This window comes from Platichthys flesus, chromosome 1, assembly GCF_949316205.1.
Source record: "Platichthys flesus chromosome 1, fPlaFle2.1, whole genome shotgun sequence".
Taxonomy (NCBI): Eukaryota; Metazoa; Chordata; class Actinopteri; order Pleuronectiformes; family Pleuronectidae; genus Platichthys; species Platichthys flesus.
Window position 1 is genome coordinate 15,330,279 of NC_084945.1, and position 18,813 is coordinate 15,349,091.

The 18,813-nt window shown below is 41.6% G+C and overlaps 2 protein-coding genes across 2 annotated transcripts; both read right to left on the reverse strand.

The window, feature by feature from the left end:
• Positions 1-3,925: 3,925 nt before the first annotated feature.
• Positions 3,926-12,461, reverse strand: atmin (ATM interactor). The gene is made up of 4 exons (XM_062386749.1): positions 12,126-12,461; positions 8,300-8,425; positions 7,822-8,021; positions 3,926-7,714 (listed from the first exon to the last, which is right to left on the reverse strand). The coding sequence occupies exons 1-4, from the start codon at positions 12,354-12,356 to the stop codon at positions 5,926-5,928; spliced, it is 2,346 nt and encodes a 781-aa protein (XP_062242733.1). The 5' UTR covers positions 12,357-12,461; the 3' UTR covers positions 3,926-5,925.
• Positions 12,462-13,004: 543 nt separating this feature from the next.
• On the reverse strand, positions 13,005-17,676 carry cenpn (centromere protein N). The gene is made up of 10 exons (XM_062393555.1): positions 17,310-17,676; positions 17,069-17,114; positions 16,915-16,974; positions 16,045-16,118; positions 15,754-15,927; positions 15,543-15,644; positions 14,851-14,905; positions 14,570-14,679; positions 14,233-14,356; positions 13,005-13,669 (listed from the first exon to the last, which is right to left on the reverse strand). The coding sequence occupies exons 1-10, from the start codon at positions 17,478-17,480 to the stop codon at positions 13,548-13,550; spliced, it is 1,038 nt and encodes a 345-aa protein (XP_062249539.1). The 5' UTR covers positions 17,481-17,676; the 3' UTR covers positions 13,005-13,547.
• Between the last annotated feature and the right edge of the window lie 1,137 nt (positions 17,677-18,813).

An 18,813-nucleotide genomic window follows, 5' to 3' on the forward strand; every position in this document is an offset into this window, starting at 1 on the left:
TCCCCGTCTTTAATGTTAAAGTATAGTGAGAAATAAGCAGCACCAATATTTATTAGGTTATTTGCTGACCTATACCACATCCTTCCACCATGTTTCATGATTCTCTCTCCAGTGGTTTGTGGCATCTTGCTTACAATAAACAAACCAACAAGCAAACACTTGACAGAGGCAATAAAGAAGTATGAGAAAAGGTTGACAAACCCAAATCTCCTTCAGTCCCTCAGTTTGTAGGTTTCACATAGGAGAACAAATTGCACACTGAAGAAAAGTTCAACCTGTGCATTTTATTCCCCTGAGCAAAGCTGCAGTCGGGTTGATTTGGATACATGAACTAAGAATGTGTCCAAATCCATCATACTTTCTTTGTTTTTACTATTTCAACACGTGTTAATTATTAAAAATGTGTCAAAAAAATTAAAAATAAATTGTAAACTGAGTAACACGTGTTAAATTATTGACCAATCACTTCATGGACTGTTGCTGATCATCATAATCTAAAGTTGTTCCAAAATCAAGGGATCTTCCTTTGGATTGTGACACCGGGGGGAAAGGAGAGGAAATTAAACAGCGAAAGGTAAGAGACCTAAAGTTAAAGTTTCCTCAGTGATGGCGTTTCACTTCCAGTGTCTTATATTAAAAGGTTTCTGGCTGGGGCTGAGATTTTACTTTAATTCTAGGCGACTGCTTCTTCTACTTGGAACAGTGGCTAGCAGCAACTGAATGCTAACTAATGCTAGCTTGAAACAGAAGAGGTGGATGCTGGTGGATCTTCATGTCGACGTGACTAAAAGAGTGATCAGGAGTTATATTGTCATGGTGTAAAACAACTCTACTGTAATATACGTTTATTTAAATAAGTTATGCAAATGTTGAGTAGTCAGGCAAACTGGGAAAAAAGGCAGGGAAAAGAAGCTAGTTAAGAAATCTAGCTAGAGTAACCTGACCACGAGTCAGCAGGGCCACTTTGTTCATTGTTCTGCTGTAGCTTATACATGTACAGTCTCAACAGATGAGGGAAGTGAGAAAGCTCACTTGTTAGTTATTTCCACTATTATCAATGTATTTGATTCAGTACATTATCATGGCTGAGAACACCAAAGTTTCAATCCTGCTTCAGTTGGAATGTTTAACATGCAAATTGTTTGTGCAATTACATTTTCAATTAATTATTAAAATCTAACTAGAGAATTGCATTTGAGTTCCTACTGTATTCACTATATTTTGTGTTTGTAAAGGGTTTGTGTGCGCTTGTCATTTTTGTCCAACGGACCTATATTTCAGTTTGCATTGGGTTATCAATATTGCTGTCCATGTCATCGTCAGATAACTGAATTCATATCAATACTGAAGACTAAAACTTGGTTAAAAACTATTAGTCAGAAGCTGTTTGTTGTGTACAGCTTGGCTTGTCATTTGTCTAGTATATGCGCTGATGCTATTAGACCATAGAAGTTTAAAACTCATACAACATATTTTGAGGTTGAAGGAGTGCAAGTCTATTTCAAATGTTGTACACCAAATCATGTTAGGGTATTTAACTAAGAGGGACAGGTGCCTATGAACAGTTTGCCATCAAAGGCACTGCCTGTACTGTGTCCTCAAAGGCTGCGTCTACACATCAGTGGCAGTTTCTTTTGCCACCGATAGGGCCTATAAGAGTTGCAGCTGCCACGTTTGAGCTCGCCCCCCCCTCACTGCACAAACCATGCGATTGATGGCTACATGTGAAGAACCGGATCTCACAGTGTGTGGATCAAATAAGCCCCCTCCACCACAGGAGGAGGAGGAGGAGGAGGAGGAGGAGCAGCATTACCGCACACCAGTGAGGAGAAGAAGTACAAGTCCTGCTGACATCCTGTTGGATCTCAGTGAGGAGGCCGACCTGAAAGAACTGGAGCCATATCACTATCATCTGTACTCTGGTGTGGAAGAAGCTGTAAGTTAACACAGTATCAATAATTATTGATACTGTGAAGGGGTGCAACACATGAGATAAGTCTTCAAACTTTTAAAGGATAATAATATATATTTTTTTAAATTGATATAAATTAGGGTCATATCGTCCAGTCTTACTTATATCCTCTATCTTCTAACTATTTTCAATTATTTTCTCTTAGTGGAAAAATTACACAATATATTTTCACATGACAATACATTAACAAAATATTTTATGGTAATGTCTGGTTAAAATATATTCTCAGTTTTTGATATAACTCGTCTTTTTTCTGACATCAATTCTATACAATCTCACAAAATGATAAAACACTTCTGGTATGTTTTCAGTTTAGACACATCCAAGCTGTTGTTCTCATTCTTAACAATATATATTGATTTTAAAAACAGGTCTGTGGTTGGGACAGAGTTGCTCCACTGAGCTGCATTCTTCTGACTCAGAAGAAAGACAGGAAACCAGAGCCAAAGGAGGCTGAAAAACCAAACATCTCAGAAGATCTGACACCTGTTACTTCAGAAAGCTCAGCCAGCATCCAACAGCAGCGCTGTGAGTCGTGTCCAGGTCTTTTTAACCAACCGGGGGAATCTTGGTATAGCGATGCTGTTGAAGCTCTGCAGCTAGATAACACAGAATGGCCAGAAACGACAGAGGAAGCAAGGACTCTTGGAGAAACTTGGCGGCCTCATCATCTGTCCACAAAATGCACTGTGTCAGAGAAAAGGCCTGTTAAGCCTCAGAAACTCAGCCACGGGCCCAACAATACCGTGGTTCCCATCAAGACCTACACATTCTTACCACCAATCAAGCCACAGCATCTTAATCCGAAGGTTGAGGGCCAGACCTGGAGTGGCAGGAAGGCTTCAGGGGGAGTGAACTTGCAGGAAAGAGGTTTCATGGTGGATAAGAGAAGTGAAAGGAGAGGAAGAAGAGAGGAGCCTGTTGCAAACGCGGGGCTTCCCAATCACCTAGCAGCCCTGACCTCCACACAGCAGACATGTCACCATAACAAACCCTCGTCTTATAAAGGAGGTGTTTCTATTCCCAAAAGGTTTCAGGTGCCCATGTCCTCCAATCATGACACAGTGCAATACGGGCGTTACTTGTTGGGTAAGAGTCTCACACGGATCCTCCAGGTCAGCACTGCAGCAGGTGCCCAAACCCATCTCCAGCCCAGCTGCCTGTTTTCTTAAGGAACAAGCTGGTGTTTGGTTTTCAGTCTGATTGATTTGGATACATGAACTCTTTTGCACTTTTTGGAAACTGATTGTGACAACGTTTGACAGAATTATCTATTTTTAGTCCCACGAGCAAGGTCCTATTGCTGTTGTTTGATTATTCAGGTAAATTAATCACATTTTTGTCTGCTTGAACATACTCGAAAACTCACCAATCTTCACAGGCGTGTCAGGCCTGGTGAAAATGTACGTTTTCTGTAGCAATTGGAAATGTCATAATTCCACTGTGCATTGTCCAATCAGCATCAAAATCCTGTCACATGATCAGAGTACCGGCCTGAACAGCTCCATATGTAAATATACTCAGGTTCATAGCACCACCTCCTGATTCCTTGCGAAATAGTACGTTTTTTAACTCCACTGGGCATTTTCCAACCAGCACCAAAATTCTCACCTTTGATCAGAGTCCCGACCTGAGCAGATCCATTAGTCCGGAGGTAGTGATATTGATAACGCCACCTACTGGCAACAGGAAGTAATTTGATTTAAATTACATTTTGTGGTGTGCACACAGGAAGTGAAGCTTTTATCCTTCCTGCGTTGCACAAAACCAATGCAACATAGAGCCATTTAGCCCGGTCCCCGTCTGCCCTACCCCGCATCAGGTCCAGAGTTAATGCTCTATCCCACACAGTGTTGCTTTGCAACCCAAGTTATTATTATATTTGTTAGTTTTGCATTATTCAAGTTGTTTATTGTTCTTTAACCTTTGTCTGTAATAACTGACAAGATAATGTATGTTTTCCAGCAGTTTATTAAGGACATCTGTAGTGTAGCTTCAGCAATTAGTCAAGGCAACGTTTACTCTAAACAAACAGGCAAGAAACCTCAGATTGAGTTAAAACAAAGATGTCTGTCTGCATGCACTCCACACAGAGAGAAAAATAAAGCACTTCAACGGACACTTGAGACTAACAAGGCTTCTACACATCGTTCTGTTTAAGCAAGGCATTCCCCACCCCATTCCACTAAACCAGCAGGGAGCAGCAATGTTGTATTCAAGAACCACAAACGAGAAGAAATAATCTCAATACAAGAAATGTTGAAATTAAATACAAGTGTCAAAATAGTTATAAACAACAGAAAATTATCCTTGAATGTCAGGATATGGTGCAAAAAATAAAGCATGTTACAGACTTGGGCACAGTGTCATCTTCTGGACATTCTTCAGCTTCTACAAACCTAAATGAACTGCAACAGCGTTACCCGCCTGTCTACAAACATGGCGAGATGGCTTCAAACAAATTCTCTTCAACAAACTGCTCTATAGCATCATTTCCATGTGACAGAATAAATCTTTCTACAAAAAACCATGGCGATCGATAACGTAAATTCCATTATTGCATGCAACAGTTAGGAAAATACCACAACAGAAGGTATTACACATGCAAGCAAAGTCTGAAAAGTTTCTGACATCTTTTGTGTCATTTACCAAAACATATTCTTATATGATTCTGAAAAAGAGTTTACCTAAAAGCAGTAACTCTATTTTGTGCAACAGAACTGAACTTAATACTTGGGTTAAGGCACCAACGAAACAAAACAAACAAGACCTACAGCTTCTTGTTCTTTAGCAGAACACAGTCCCCACGTGATGCCTGTGCTTGGTGAGGTTACTCAGTGCAGCAGCATAAATAAAAACATTAGGTTTAGTTGCTTGGAGAATGGATTCAAAAAAAAGAATTTAAAATTAAAATACTATTATCAAATTTTTAAGGGTGGAACCAAAAGATTTCCATGGAAGATATTCAACAGGTCTCCCTTCAGTCAAAATCAATGGTGGATAAAAACAATAGCTCTGTGCTAATTCTTGCTCTAATCCACAATGTGTGTCTGTACAGTGAACATAACCGGATCACTGCAGCACAGAGCACTGCTACTGTATACACTTACACTCTGCAGCTAATAAATAAGTCAAAGACAGCAACACCCTCATTTTCCTACTGACTTACTGCTCAGCTGCACAGACCCAGACACAAAAAACAGGTTTACAGATCATACTTCACAATCACATTTAAACGGAACGTGTGCAACAACCGACGAGACGGGAACATTTAATTTAGACTTGTGCCATATCTGCATGAGTAAAGGTATATTTCAGAGATGCCTTTTAACACCTTAGATCATTGTTAAAGATACACAAGCTGAGACTCATCATTTCACGTTTGTGCTGCTGACTGAGTGAACTTTTCAAACATACATAAACTAACTGTACAATATTGTATATACTGTACAACAGATGAACATTTCTTCATGCAGTTTATGCATATCTAAAGGCTGCGATACAGCTGAAACTATTTGATATCCTTATTTTGACAGCAAAAGATGGAATCCCTTTTAAGTGCAGATCTAACATTGATGAAATGTTATTTTTAAACTACCAGAAGGGCCCAACAATGAAACCAGTCACAGTGGTTAAAAACTGAAATATAGAAGTAAACTTGCATTTAAAACAAGACACATACAATTTGTTACTTTATGTGCAAATAAATATGTAAACTGTCAGAGGAGCTGTTAAACCATGCCCACTGAGTGAATTAAAGTGCAGCGGAGCAGTCAGGGTCTATACCTGTGCAGGCTCTGGACATGACGCCCCCAGTGGAATGATCAGATATATCTCTACAGACTTCTTACTGCTAGGACTAGTATCTGCCAGAGGACTACTCCTCTAGTAAGAAGAAGCAGAAAATAGAAGCCTGTTCTGCAAAAGCTGTAGGCAGCTTCAGAATGAGGGCTTCAACTGTTGGGTTTCTCAGTGTGTTCAAAGAGAGCATACAGCTCTCCACATGTCTGGGTTTCCACAGAGCTGAAATGGGACTCCATATTCCAGGCCAGGTCTGCAGACATGAAGTCATCCATGACAGTCTGTGTTTCGTTGCTGGTCAGAAAGAGGTGGCCCAGGCCTTCGGCCTGACTCGTCACAGTCTGCGTCTCAGTGCTGTTCAGTAGCCTTGCATGGTCCCCCTGACTGACAGGGGCCTGAGCAGAGAGGCCAGCGGCAAATGACGGGATATCTGTCTGTGTTTCTGTATCTGAGGACTCTGTGCTGATGGAAAAGCTTGAATGTCGCAGGATGCTGCTCAGGGGCATCTGGCTTCCGGCGTTGAGCAGGAAATTGAGGTCAGTCTGAGTCTGTGTGTCAAATAGTTCCAAATCGCTGGCCTGGGTGCGACTTGGTCCCTCGCTTTGGTCCAATTCATCCATCAGGAGGAAGTCAGTCTGGGTCTGGATGTCCAGAGACTCCAGAGGCGTGTCACTGCCCAGTCCTCCCAGCTCACTCTCCTCTGTCTGCGTCTGAATATGCACAGCATTGAGGAACTCTTCAAAGTCAAAGTCTATGCCACTGTGATGCTCCTGAACGGATCCCATACCTGAGCCACAGGCTGCAGTGTCCTCTGTGAGCACCTGGTGGCCGGACATACTGTTAGACAGAATAGTCTCCAAGTCATTTAACAAGGTCATCGTTTGGGTCTGGTTGTCCGCCATGTTGTTTGAGTTGAGCTCGTCTGTCTGCATCCCAAAACACATACCAACTCCTGACTTTGAGTCTTCATATATACTGCTTCCCGCAGCAGTGAGGGTGTCATGTATGTCCAGAGCTGTCTGGGTAGAGACGCTCAGGGAGTCATTGCTGAATAGGTCAGAGCACATGATACCTTGCTCCGGCGGCTTCTCCTCTGATTGTGGCGTCGCAAAGTGTGTCTGTGTTTGCCTGGTTTTGTGTGGGAGCCCAGATGATGAGGAGGAGCAAGGAACTGGGCTAGGACACTGGCCGTCTGTCTGAGCTGCTATAGAGGAGGTGGCTTTGGCTTGGGAAGGGAATGTCTGGGTTTCAACATTGACTGGGAGGAGGACCTGGGCACTCACGCTGATGTCTGTTTGGGAGCAGGAAGACACAGAGGACTCAACCACAGAGCACAAGCCTATCCCCTCTCCTACAACCACCCCTGTGGGCATTTTTGACAAGTACGATTTGTCTGTCTGAATGTTAGTGGAGGTGCTTCTTCCCCGGTGCACTGCCAGGCTGCCGAGTAACTCCTCAGTGCCTACAGAGTCCAGACTGACCTGGACTCCTGTGCTAACAAACCCAAGGCTAGAACAGGAAGTCTGCATGCTGTCCTTGAAACCAAGACTCTTAGTGTCAAGTTGGGGGACTACTGCTCCGGTTGCTTGTTGAAGGAGATGGAGGGTGCTGACAGAACCTTGGCTGTCGACTGCCAGCACTACAGACCTCAGAGCACCACTTTCTGTGGATGGAAGGAGGACAGGCAGGTGGGCCAGCTGCATCACAGGAACACTGACCAATGCCATCTTGGGCTTTGGTAGAAGCAGCTTCTGGAGGCTCTTACGAGGGTTCGAGTTCTGACTCCTTGAGTCTGGGATGTGAATGGTGGTATGAGACGGGGGAGTAGTCGCCGTCAGCTCGATAGATGTGGGCATGATCTGACAGGCTGACTCTCTGGTCCTAACCTTTTCAGAATCACTTAAAAGCTTCTCCATTTTCCGCTTTTTTACTGGAGGAATTCTATACAGGAACAGAACAGATGCAGAAAAAAGTCAATTGAAATCAACTCTTAGACAAACCTAACAACATTTTTGTGAAAAGCTTATCCGGCCTAAGCATATACATGCCTGTGTTCTGTAGGAATCTCGTGTCCTGTCCTGTAGATATGGGAGAGTAGAGCCGCCCTGCTGGCGTAGGGGCACCCACATGAACACTGGTAGGTTTTTCCACAGTCCTCTATGTGCCTCTTTAGGTCCCACTCTGTGCTGTAGCCATTGTTACACTTGGAGCACTTGTGTTTCTTCTCTGCATGCATCTTCATAAAGTGCTGCAATGAAACAAAGATAATATAGCTTTTAAATAACCATTCACAACATACAGAATACAAACACCTGAAGGAAAAATGACAGCCATCTCTAAGTATGTTAATCCAAACACAATTGTATAATTTGGACAACTATAGGAACTGAGGGCAGTGACCCCAAGTGTTTTTTTAGCCATTGATGCTGCAAAAGAAACACTGCTAACGGTGGATGAGAAACACGCAAAGAATTTATTTAACGAGGAATATTTTATACTTGTATAATCAATGGAGGGGAGGCTTACTTGTTTAACCAGGGAGAACTGGGAGAAGGGTCTGCTGGGCCCCCTGGGACAGCCCTCGATGGGACAGGAGTACAGCCTCTGAGAGCCCTTCATGTCCTTTCTGACCGTGGGATTGACAATACCATCCTGAGGAAAACAATGACAGTGATGGATGAAGACAGATGACAAAGGGGAGCAATAATTGCATTATTTATTTGAGTACAGCATCCAACAGAAAAACCAGCAGCTATCGCCTTAAAGTATGTTCATACATTGACTCTGGAAAGTATTTATCATATCTTTTTGTACATTCCAGTAACTGCATTACCAAGATAAATTCTTGATGAGGAAATATTTCATAAGCCATTGTCAAACTGTTCTGGAAATTGTGTCTGGATATTTTCTGAAGAGCGCAGCAGCTCAGACAAGTTCAAAACAAAAGAAATATAACTGCAACATTCATGCGAGGGCTGGTGCTGAAGTAGAACATGCAGATGGTGGAGATGACGTAAGGATTCCGCTGTGGAAATCAAGTCTCCGTTTACAGCACACCATCACCGGCATCAGCCCTTAATGCAAAAAGCTCTTAAGTCTCAATGTCGATATCTTCGTTAATTTATTCTACGTGTGTGACGCCTCTTTTTAATCCACAGAAATTCATATTCTTCACATTTCACAGTTTCACATGGGTCATGTGACAGAAAGGTCATGCACACGTCCACTCGCTCTTTGTGAATTTTCCTGCAGTATTCTCACATCAGCTCACTGACATTTTACAAGGGTTCTGTCAGGAAAAGTAAAATGTAAATCGAAATTCAAAATGTCCGGAGCAACCGAGTCAGATATTTGAGTTCTCGCATTTCAGGAAAAAAAATTCCAGACTACAGTGAATGTCTGAAAGCAGCGTTGATGTCCTCTGTCTTTGCATCAACATCAATTAACGTTCTTTATGTACATTTTAACTCGTATTGCATCTTATGGTCTACAAATAAAAGCAATGGTTGTGTGTTGCCTTTCTTTCTTAAGCCAGGGTGGGTAAATAAGTGTATAACAGATGTAACATTATATAAGAGATCAATTCTATGAGTACAGTGAGCTCTGCTTTAAATAACTAAATAATTAAATAAAGAAATGAATGCACTTGGGATTGTATTACTTCCTCTGTAACTCCTCCGCTCACAATCTCATGGTCGACTTGCTACATCAGCTGTGAGCACATTGTATCATAGTGTTTTCTATACCAATGATGCTATTTACGGACAACACCTACACTAAATGTACATTGCAAAACCGTCAAGTATCTTATCACGTGTGAAGATAAAGCATCACGTTCCATTAGTCATTACTGCTCCAGCCTTCCAGTGGGCAAGGTCACCCCCATCTGCAATAACACTGGAGGGGAGTCGAACAGCTGCAGCTTGTTTGTCATAAGGGGTTTGCAAAAATACATATTCTGCAAACAATATGCTCTTGTAGTTTGCTTCAGCTTCATTTATTTCGTTGTGGGATGTAAAGAGCTCAAAAGAGTCAAGACTCCCTGTCTTTGCTGCACCAAGGTCAGTCCACAGTCTTGTGTATGGCCTGTCTGAGCTTGTTCACTGTTTCTTGGAGATTGTGCCTTGTAGTGATGGAACAGAGTAACAGTCTCTAAACTCACTTTTTCCCTCGCTGTTAAGGGAAGTGATGAGGATAGGAAGACAGCTAAAGGACAAAACAGTCACATTAGCTTTATGAAAGGAGTCTAAACTGGGCTAGGCCCAACGAAATAGAAAGTACAAGGAAGCGGCTATGCAGTAGGAAACATTAACCATCAATGATGAGAAAATACAAAGCTGTAGGGCCAAGTTGCAGTAGATCTCCAGTGGTGTGACAGTGGACGTGATATAGACAGATGTGATAGTCCACATCCGGCCTCAGTCTTGCAGTGTGCACAGTGAGCGACTCCAGCAAGTCATTATTTTTGACAGAACTTGAGGAGAGCTGTGCATTAAAAATAACATGCTCAATCTGTTACTGAGGCCCTGACACTTGCTTCCCTTCTCACTCTACAACCAAAGGCCCAATCTCTGATCAAAGTGTGGTTGCAGGATAAAATCTTCACACACAGGACTCGAAATTTCTGTAATTCTTTAATGACAGACTTTTGAATCATTAATGAACAGGAATTAAATATTGGCTATAAAAAGTGATCCGTTTCTTTTAAAGGTTTATTTAGACTCATGACTGAAAACTAAGACTTCCAGCTTAAAAGAAGAGACTTATGGCACCTCAAAGAGTACGTTGAAACCACCGATTGAGCCTTTGGACTCTGGGCTAAAGGGACTTTTCCTAAGAGCTCATTCAAATTCTCACATTCACCTATTTTAAACAAAGAGCTTAGTCTGCTGCAGGACAAGAGGCAGCCTTTCCAAGTAAAGAACCTCATTCATGGAGGAGGAGGAGATGGTGAAATACTGCACCCCTCAGAAAAAAAAGCCCGGTCCAGTTAGGAGACAGGAACCAGGGTCAGAGGTGAACTCTAGTCCACATGATTGGACTGCCTCGACTTAAGATGAGATAATCCTTTAAGAGAGCGGAGTATTTACAGGGAAACAGATAATTAGGAATATCCTCTGTGGAGGATCCATAAAGGTTCATCTTATCTTATATATAGTGTAACTGAGTTCATTACATTAAACATTTAAATTACTTGAAACCAAGTTTATAGTGCGGTCCAAGATTTTGCGTGTGTGGCTGACTGGAAGATTTGCAGATCTTGTTTTGCAGAGCTTGTTTAGGAACGACCTGCGACACCTCTCCTTCAGACAGTTGGAGTGGATCAGTGTCGCTGAAGGAGCTGCCCAGTGCTGTGATGGTGTCCTGCAGGGAGAGGGACTGGTTGTTTACCCGTAACCAGCTCGCCATCATCCTCCTCTGGGTTAAAGGGGAATCCCATGCGTAGCTGGACCTTCTAATCAGTGTCCTGTCATTTCCTTGACTACTTACAACTCATCATAGACTTGTAATCGAATAACCAATAGGGCTAGTTAAAGGCACTCAAGTCAAAATAACACAGGCAAATCAAAAACTACCCAGGTCCCTAGTTTCTGTCCACAATTACAAGTTCAACAGATCATGGATCTGGATCGTGGTGGCAGCTGATCATGGAATGATTACATAACACTTCCTAATATACTATATGCCTTCTCACATACTATACCATCACTGGCATAACTCATCTCTTTCAATGGTCACTGCTGCTCCCTACATCTCTAATAGACAATGTCTTACAAACACTGGAGACATTAACACGTCTCCATTATGTTGTTTCTTCTAATCAATGTTGTAATTACTGTTATTTAGTTGGTGTGTTTAGCTACACGCAGCATCTACTGAACTTCTTGTCCGTCCTGGATGAGGATCCCTCATATGTTAATAAGTTGTTTGTGTAGTTTCTCCTCAGTCTTGTTGACGAGCAGAGGATGTGTCTCCCCTTGTTGAGCCCCATGAGACACACTGTGATATGTGAATATACAAATAAAGCTGGACTGATTGATTGACCAAGCAGAGAGGATGTGGGTCTGAGTGGAGACTGCAGGAAGCACAGATCATCACGTGCGCTCCTAATCAATAACTGATGACATAAGCAGCTAGCTGCAGTGGAGCTAGCTCGTCGCGGTGTTTCACACACACACATATCAGAGCTAGCGACTGGAACTTCAAGCTCAAGTTACCTGTGACGTGGTGTTTACACCGCATCTCTACTCCTGTGCTCGCTCCCCCTAAGAGGCTACGTACCACCTGCGCCGCCCCCCCTCACGACCATGTTTGCTCCACAGTGAGTTGGCGTCTGAACAGGCGGGGTTACCTGGACTCTGTGCGACTTGACGAGGTGCATGTTGAGGGCAGGTGAGTTGGGGAGGATCTTGCCACATCCCTTCACGGTGCAGAGGATGTTCGTCCGCACCTCTTTGGTCAGCTCCACGATGGTGGGTGTTATCATCTCCCGTGGCTCCTCGCGGCAGCTCGGACTGTCAGTGGCGGCGGCGGTGGCAGCAGGAGCCGGGTGTCTGTGGTTGGTCCTGACAGGGGCAGCCATGTTTCGGTGGTGAAAGGCAGGAGCCCCGGCAGCTGCAGCGATGGGTGAGCATTACGTCCCGCGGTTCTGCCTGAAGAGATGCGGCTCAGCTTCCTGTAGCTGAGGACGAGGAGGCGGGCGAGGCTGCGTCACATCCTGTCTCATCAACACGCTTCCGTTTTTCATAATAAAAGATTTGAAATGTCATCGTTACGCTTGTTTTCCCACGTGATTCTCTGGATAAAAGCCCCATGTGAGTGATGTTATTTGTTAAAGTATTGGTGTGCCCTATACAGCGATGGTTATCAAATCTCAAAGTGGTCAACATTTACTTCAATTGTGTTGGATTTGGCTGAAACACTGTTTCCCCCTGAAGCTGTTGGAGGGCATTAGTGAGCACTAATGCCAGGTCATCATTTTGAAATGCGCTCTGGCGCACTGACACAGGCCAAGCAAGCAGACCATTCCAAACAGACATGTTTAGAGCAGACACTGCAGTCGTAAAGAAAAATTCAGAGCTACATCAAGTAAGATAGATTTGAAGGAATATCAGAGTCCCAGGACTATACACTTCCCCAGAATTGAAGATATGGTGAAGTTGCAGAGTCTTTCCCACGGCCCAGCTGAGTGCACTAAAATAAAGTTGTGTGTTTGTAGATTCAGGTATCAGTTCCATGTTGGTCTTGTTTGTATTTTTAATTGAGCGTACTAATATCTGTAGCAACCACACACAACAGAGACATTACAAATCATGCCTTCCACCAAAACAGTTCTCAGAAAATTATGATTAAGTTCTGATGGAAGTAGCAGTAACATAATTAATACCTACCTGATGTATTTAAGACCCAGGACCTAATTTTTAAAAACATTAAAAGTACTAAATTCTAGTTATTGAATTTTATTGAACAGAACCTGCAACAACCCTGCTGTCTTAACATCGTGAACATATTAAATGAATTAAAAGATCATTAAATCGAAGATGAAATGAAAGATAATTACATGACAAGTATATATTGCACAATATTTGTATATTTGAAGCAGCAAGTGCATAACAAAGAGGGGAACAATAACTGATTCTAAAATCCAGGGATTAAAGAATCTTCAAGAGCCACATTAACAGGATCCATAATGAAATAGTAAAAGCAAACCATGGATGGAGAAATAAAGAACAAGTGACACCGTGAGTCCTTTAAATCAAGAGTCTGTCACCCATCAGTTCTGTGATTGGTGCATTTGTGAGGAGGGACCGGGGCCATTATCAGTGATGACAAAATAATTCCTTCCTTTTAGAGGAATAGATGACAGCAAGGGGGTGACAGGGGTGGAGGCAATGCCTGTAAAATATGAAAAACTAAATTAGTTGAGCTGTCAAACAAAAAAACTGTAATCACAATTATTTCTTTGTTGACATAATAGTTAATCACAGCTAATTGTCTGGACAGTAACAAAGGCTGACATTTACAAAAGCACTTTCTTGTCAAATGGTTATTACACAAAAGATCCTACACAAAACCTGTCTCATATCAGAGTGATATCATGGATGGGAGGAACTGTGCTTGTGAGAAAAACAAATGAAGACTATTTGGAGACATTTGTGGGAATTAATGTGAATGTATACTTCCCACCTCGACTGGGGAACGTGCACAAGTTCTCCAATGTCAGTTGACAAGTATGAAGACAGGTTCTGGTGCAAGATGTTAAAAAAAAAAACACTTTCTAGAAACTTGGCCTAACAGTGCATTGACTATGATGAAAAGTGTGTATGTGCCCTCTTGTGGTCAACATATGTAATTGCAAGTAGTATGACGCTCTAAATTGTTTGCTGTATGTAAATATTATTTACTTCCAAACACATGATTGGTTTTGTTACAGGCTGTGACGAGCAGAGTAGTGGTACCTGAGGCTGCACAGTGTCTGAGTGACTCCAGGAGGTTGGTGCTTTCAAACTTGACGACACATTTGAAAGGCTCGTCCCGCTCTGTCATGGTCCTGTTGGTGTGGTCTTTGAATTTTGTCTCCAGCTGGGGACAGGAACACAAAACATCGCTTAGATGATCACAGCACAGTATGATGCTAATCTCTGATACTGATATTCAACGAGCTGTTCTGCAGCTGCAGTAGCACTTTGGCCCAAAATAAATTTCCCTACGGGACAATAAAAGTATATTTGATTTGAATACTTCTACCTCTACTCAGCACCAAGTATTAAAAACACCAGTCAGCCTTTAGGGTACCTTGTAAACTGCAGCCTGTAGTTGAGGCAACATCCCATCACCAAAGGCCTCACAGGCCATCTGATGTCTGTGTGCTCCAGGTCCAGCTTGTTCTCTTTCGATTTTTGGGTCTATAAATACACATAAAAGCCCCAAAATGTAATTAAACTCAATGATAATGCAGAATTCCACCAGAACTACACATCACTTCAAATAAATGAAGCAAAACAAACAATATGTGTGACATCATGCAGAAAATATTAAAATAGCTTTGGCCTGATTGAATGATTTGATTAACGTACTTGAGACAGTTTCATTCTTTTCTGCAAGAGGGCTGGGGAAGTTAGTGGGAAACACCTAGAGACAAAAAGGAAGGAAAAGTCAGAATCTACTCAAAAATAAAAATATATAACATAAAACAGTTAAGTCTTTGGGAATTTGATGATTTGTTGTTCAGAATTCTTGGTATTTTTCAGACTAATAAGCTGTGGTACTATAATGACAAACCTGACACCGTCACAAAACTTGTATGATTACAACAAATATCCACCCAAACCGCATCATCCTGCTAAAGTTGCTAGATTTAGAAATGAAATACATAATATTTAAGGTTTAAGTGTACCTTAAGTTAAAAAAGGATGAACATGGCAATTTAGATTTCCCCTCTGTCGGTCAGATACTTTTCATTACACTATTGCACAAATTAAACAAAGCTTTACTTAAATCAGAACCTATCCAGCGCGTGATCGCAGAGTTCAGTGACAAAGCTGAGTAACACATCAAGATACTCAAATGTCAAAAATCAGAAGTGGGACAACAGTCCATTTAAATTGAATTTGAGCTTGTAAGCTAATGAGATCATAATGTAAAGACTTCACTCGAGCCAGACGGCATTTAAATAAACCAGGAACCTGTTCTGTGTAGTAACTTCCTTTCTCAGCTCCCCTGATCTTCTGGTTAACGTCTTGTTCTGTTGTGACCCCAACATGCTTACCTGTTGGTACTGCTTCATCAGCAAGTCCCTGATGGCCGTGAGTTTCCGTCCACTGAGGTTAGCATCCTTAATTGTCTGATGTCTGGTGGACAGAACCAGGGCCTGGCAAGAACATCACTCACTTTGAGGACATTAGAAAAACAGGAAGACAGCTGCCTGGCAACTGTTAAAACAAACATTGTCAAGATTCAATATAAAACTCATTACTCACCTGGGATAACAGGGGCTTTTGTTTTGAAGTCAGACCGGTCACAAAGACATACGGGGTTTGAAGGTGGTGAACAACATATGTTGGTTTCAGGTGATTGGGCCGAGAGAAGCTGTCTCCCCAGGCGATCCGAATCCAGACAGCTTCGTCTGTGTGCTTCTTTATTTTGACAGAAACCTTGAAGACAATGTCAAAAGAAGGCTTTCAATATTAAATGTTCAACACAGAGTCGCCCATGAAATACTACATAATAATGCCACTGCAGCTAAACAGGATTTTATACATCAGGCTTACATGTCTGACAAGCTCCCCGAGGTGAGACTTAAACTGCTCCTTGAACTGTGTCAGCTCGACAGAGTGAGCATCATCTGCAACAAGAAAACAAAATGTTAAATATACATTAAAAGGGGCAGAATTGGGAATTCCTTTGTGAATAAATACTCCCATTAACAGCCAATGTCAGTGGGAATATCTGTATTTAACCTGCCCCCGGTCCACATACCAACTACCGGTGAGAGTCACAAAAACTAGAAAAAATGTAACCAGCTAAATCAAATTTCAAATCTAAACTAAATACCAATATGGGTTTGAATAGCAAAATCAGCTGAATAATAATATTCCCGTTATTTCCCTGTGAAAAGCTAAGGAAATAAAGAGGATAACTATCACTATCAGGTGCCAAAACATACATTTACTTTGTTAAATACCTGTTAAACACAATGAGATTATTTAACTGATTGAAAAGTAAGCAAAACTGTCAACAGCAAATCATTTTACAAATCTGAGGATCAATTACGTGCTGTAACTCCTCACTGCTCCTAAACAACGTATAACAAGAGATAAGATCAGATAAAACTGTAATGATCCACACACCAGGGATATTCAGTTATTACAGCAGCAGAATTGGGTAGACTTGAGAATAAAGAAATATGAAAAGGCTATAGAATAAAAAAAAAATAGAAAATGTATATTATAAGTAAAATGCAGTGATACAGGATGATTGTACGAGCAAGGAAACATCTGTTAAACTACTTAACAGATTGAAGCTATATATGGATAAACATGGAATATTTGCTATATCGCCATTGATGAAAACGATATTGCAATAATACTTGATAGTGGTTTGTCTCCCAGTACAACCTGTAAGTGTTGTTAAAAACAGACCTTCGGGGTCCAGGAGCTGGAAGCCATGCCACATTCCCTGGTTTGGGTTGTCGATCACATCTGACAGACAGTGGAACACAAAGGTTAGTGGGTTGGTGGCAGGATATGGTTGTTGGTCAAAACCACACAAGATCAGTCATTTCAGAGGACTTACAAATCATCTCCAGCTCTGTGATGTGTTTCGTTGTCCAGTCGTTTTCCTGTGAAGACGAAAAGCAGTGAGCGAAGCAGCCAGTTTAACACAAATGATGTTGATTCTGAGTGGAAAGTAGCGGTATATTTTAAAATGGTGTTAAACCCAGACGTGGTAGAGTTGTGCTGGACGCTGGATTTCATTTCTAAACACAGGTATTATACTTTACTGGTAAACACAGAGATGTTTAAGGGTCTGGTACCTCACAGAGAGACAGCAGCTTCTCCGTTAACGCCCATTTGGTCTGAGTGTAATCCATGGACCCCCGCTGAGCCACCGTCAGACGACCCCACTTCTCCAGCGTTGTTTTTAACTGTGGAGTCGGAATCCGGCGGATAAGTCTCTGCAGGACGCGTCTGGTGGAGTCCTCCATTCTCCCTCTGGTGCCTGATCACATCCAACCACTGCGACGAGGGTTCTAACTGGGTTTGATCAAACCAGCAGCTCCGCCTAACGAAACACCACTCTCTAGAAACAGTCCAAACAAACCGCCAGCGAAGTAAAGCACACGAACGGACCAATCACATCCCGCCAGAAAAGAGTAAGTGCTCCCTATACCGCCCCCTGCTGACGTGGAGTGGTAGTGTTGCTGTACATCCGCCAATGATGCTGATGCTTTTGTAGATTCAAATTAGAAACCTCAACCTGCCACTTTATACCTGATTTGTACCTGTATTTATAATAAAAACAACAAGAACAATAATAATAGTTAGAATTATTTTGACAACAACAACAATAATAATGCTAATATCAATAATAACAAGAATAGGTGAGAGAAGAAATAGTACTTGAATATCCATACTTTTATTAATAAATACCCATTTGCACCTTTTTAATTTGCATTTTTTCCACCTTGTTTAGTTTGGGATTCTATTGTTTTATAGTTTTTATTTAGTCGTATATATTTGCTGCTTCTGCTTAGTTTTTAAATTCTAGTGTTCTATTTTATTACCGCTTAAGGGGATCTCAGTATTTAGTTTGGTTCCCTCTTAAGTACCTCGTGTTTTGGGATTACAATAAATCTTCCTTAAACTTTAAAAATTGAGAGCCAATTTGAGAAGGTGTAGGAAAAAGGACAAAATCTCTGCTACACAAAATATTGTGTATCTATAGTTAAACATTTCGTTAGTCTTTGTTGTTTCTTGTAAAAACGTAATTATCCGCTCTTGTCGCCAATAATGGAAACTGGAAAATAATAGTACACACGTTCACCTAAGCTAAATCCAGAATGTGTCTAAAATATTACATTACAGCTCACCTAAGCCTTATTAGATAATATCACAAAACTATTTTTCATTAATTAGATGTTTAGAGCTGCGGGAGCCTACTTGTTACTGAGTTTCAGTACTAAAGCTTCAGTTAACTCTAGAGAACTTTGTTCAAAGGTCATAATATAAACTTTACAAATGTGTGTCACAAGTTTTTAATTATCACAATGTTCCACTTCCTCCACATATTCACTGTTGGCAGATGATCTGTATGTTGTTCCTTTTTAACTTTGTTGCTAGTCGCTAGAATAGTTCAAATGTTCAAACGTAATTGATCCAAAAGCAAAACCGGAAGCGCATCAAGAGGAACGCTCCTGCATCCACTGTAAACTTCCGCCAGTAAAAGTACCGCCTTTTGTGGTAACAACGCACGCCATTGGTGGATTGAGGAAAGAAGCGACCGCCGATTCGTTGTAATGTCCTGTCACTCAAATCACA

Bases quoted from the DNA above. Each gene is read 5' to 3' on its own strand.
- cenpn (XM_062393555.1), bottom strand. From the start codon at position 17,480: ATGGAGGACTCCACCAGACGCGTCCTGCAGAGACTTATCCGCCGGATT. The intron at 16,975-17,068 runs GTAAGTCCTCTG...ACTGTCTGTCAG, and splicing joins CACAGAGCTGGAGATGATTT to ATGTGATCGACAACCCAAAC. The intron at 14,680-14,850 runs GTACGTTAATCA...GTGTATTTATAG, and splicing joins AAAGAATGAAACTGTCTCAA to ACCCAAAAATCGAAAGAGAA.
- atmin (XM_062386749.1), bottom strand. From the start codon at position 12,356: ATGGCTGCCCCTGTCAGGACCAACCACAGACACCCGGCTCCTGCTGCC. The intron at 8,426-12,125 runs GTAACCCCGCCT...TGTTTTCCTCAG, and splicing joins TCAAGTCGCACAGAGTCCAG to GATGGTATTGTCAATCCCAC. The intron at 8,022-8,299 runs GTAAGCCTCCCC...GTTTCATTGCAG, and splicing joins AGTTCTCCCTGGTTAAACAA to CACTTTATGAAGATGCATGC.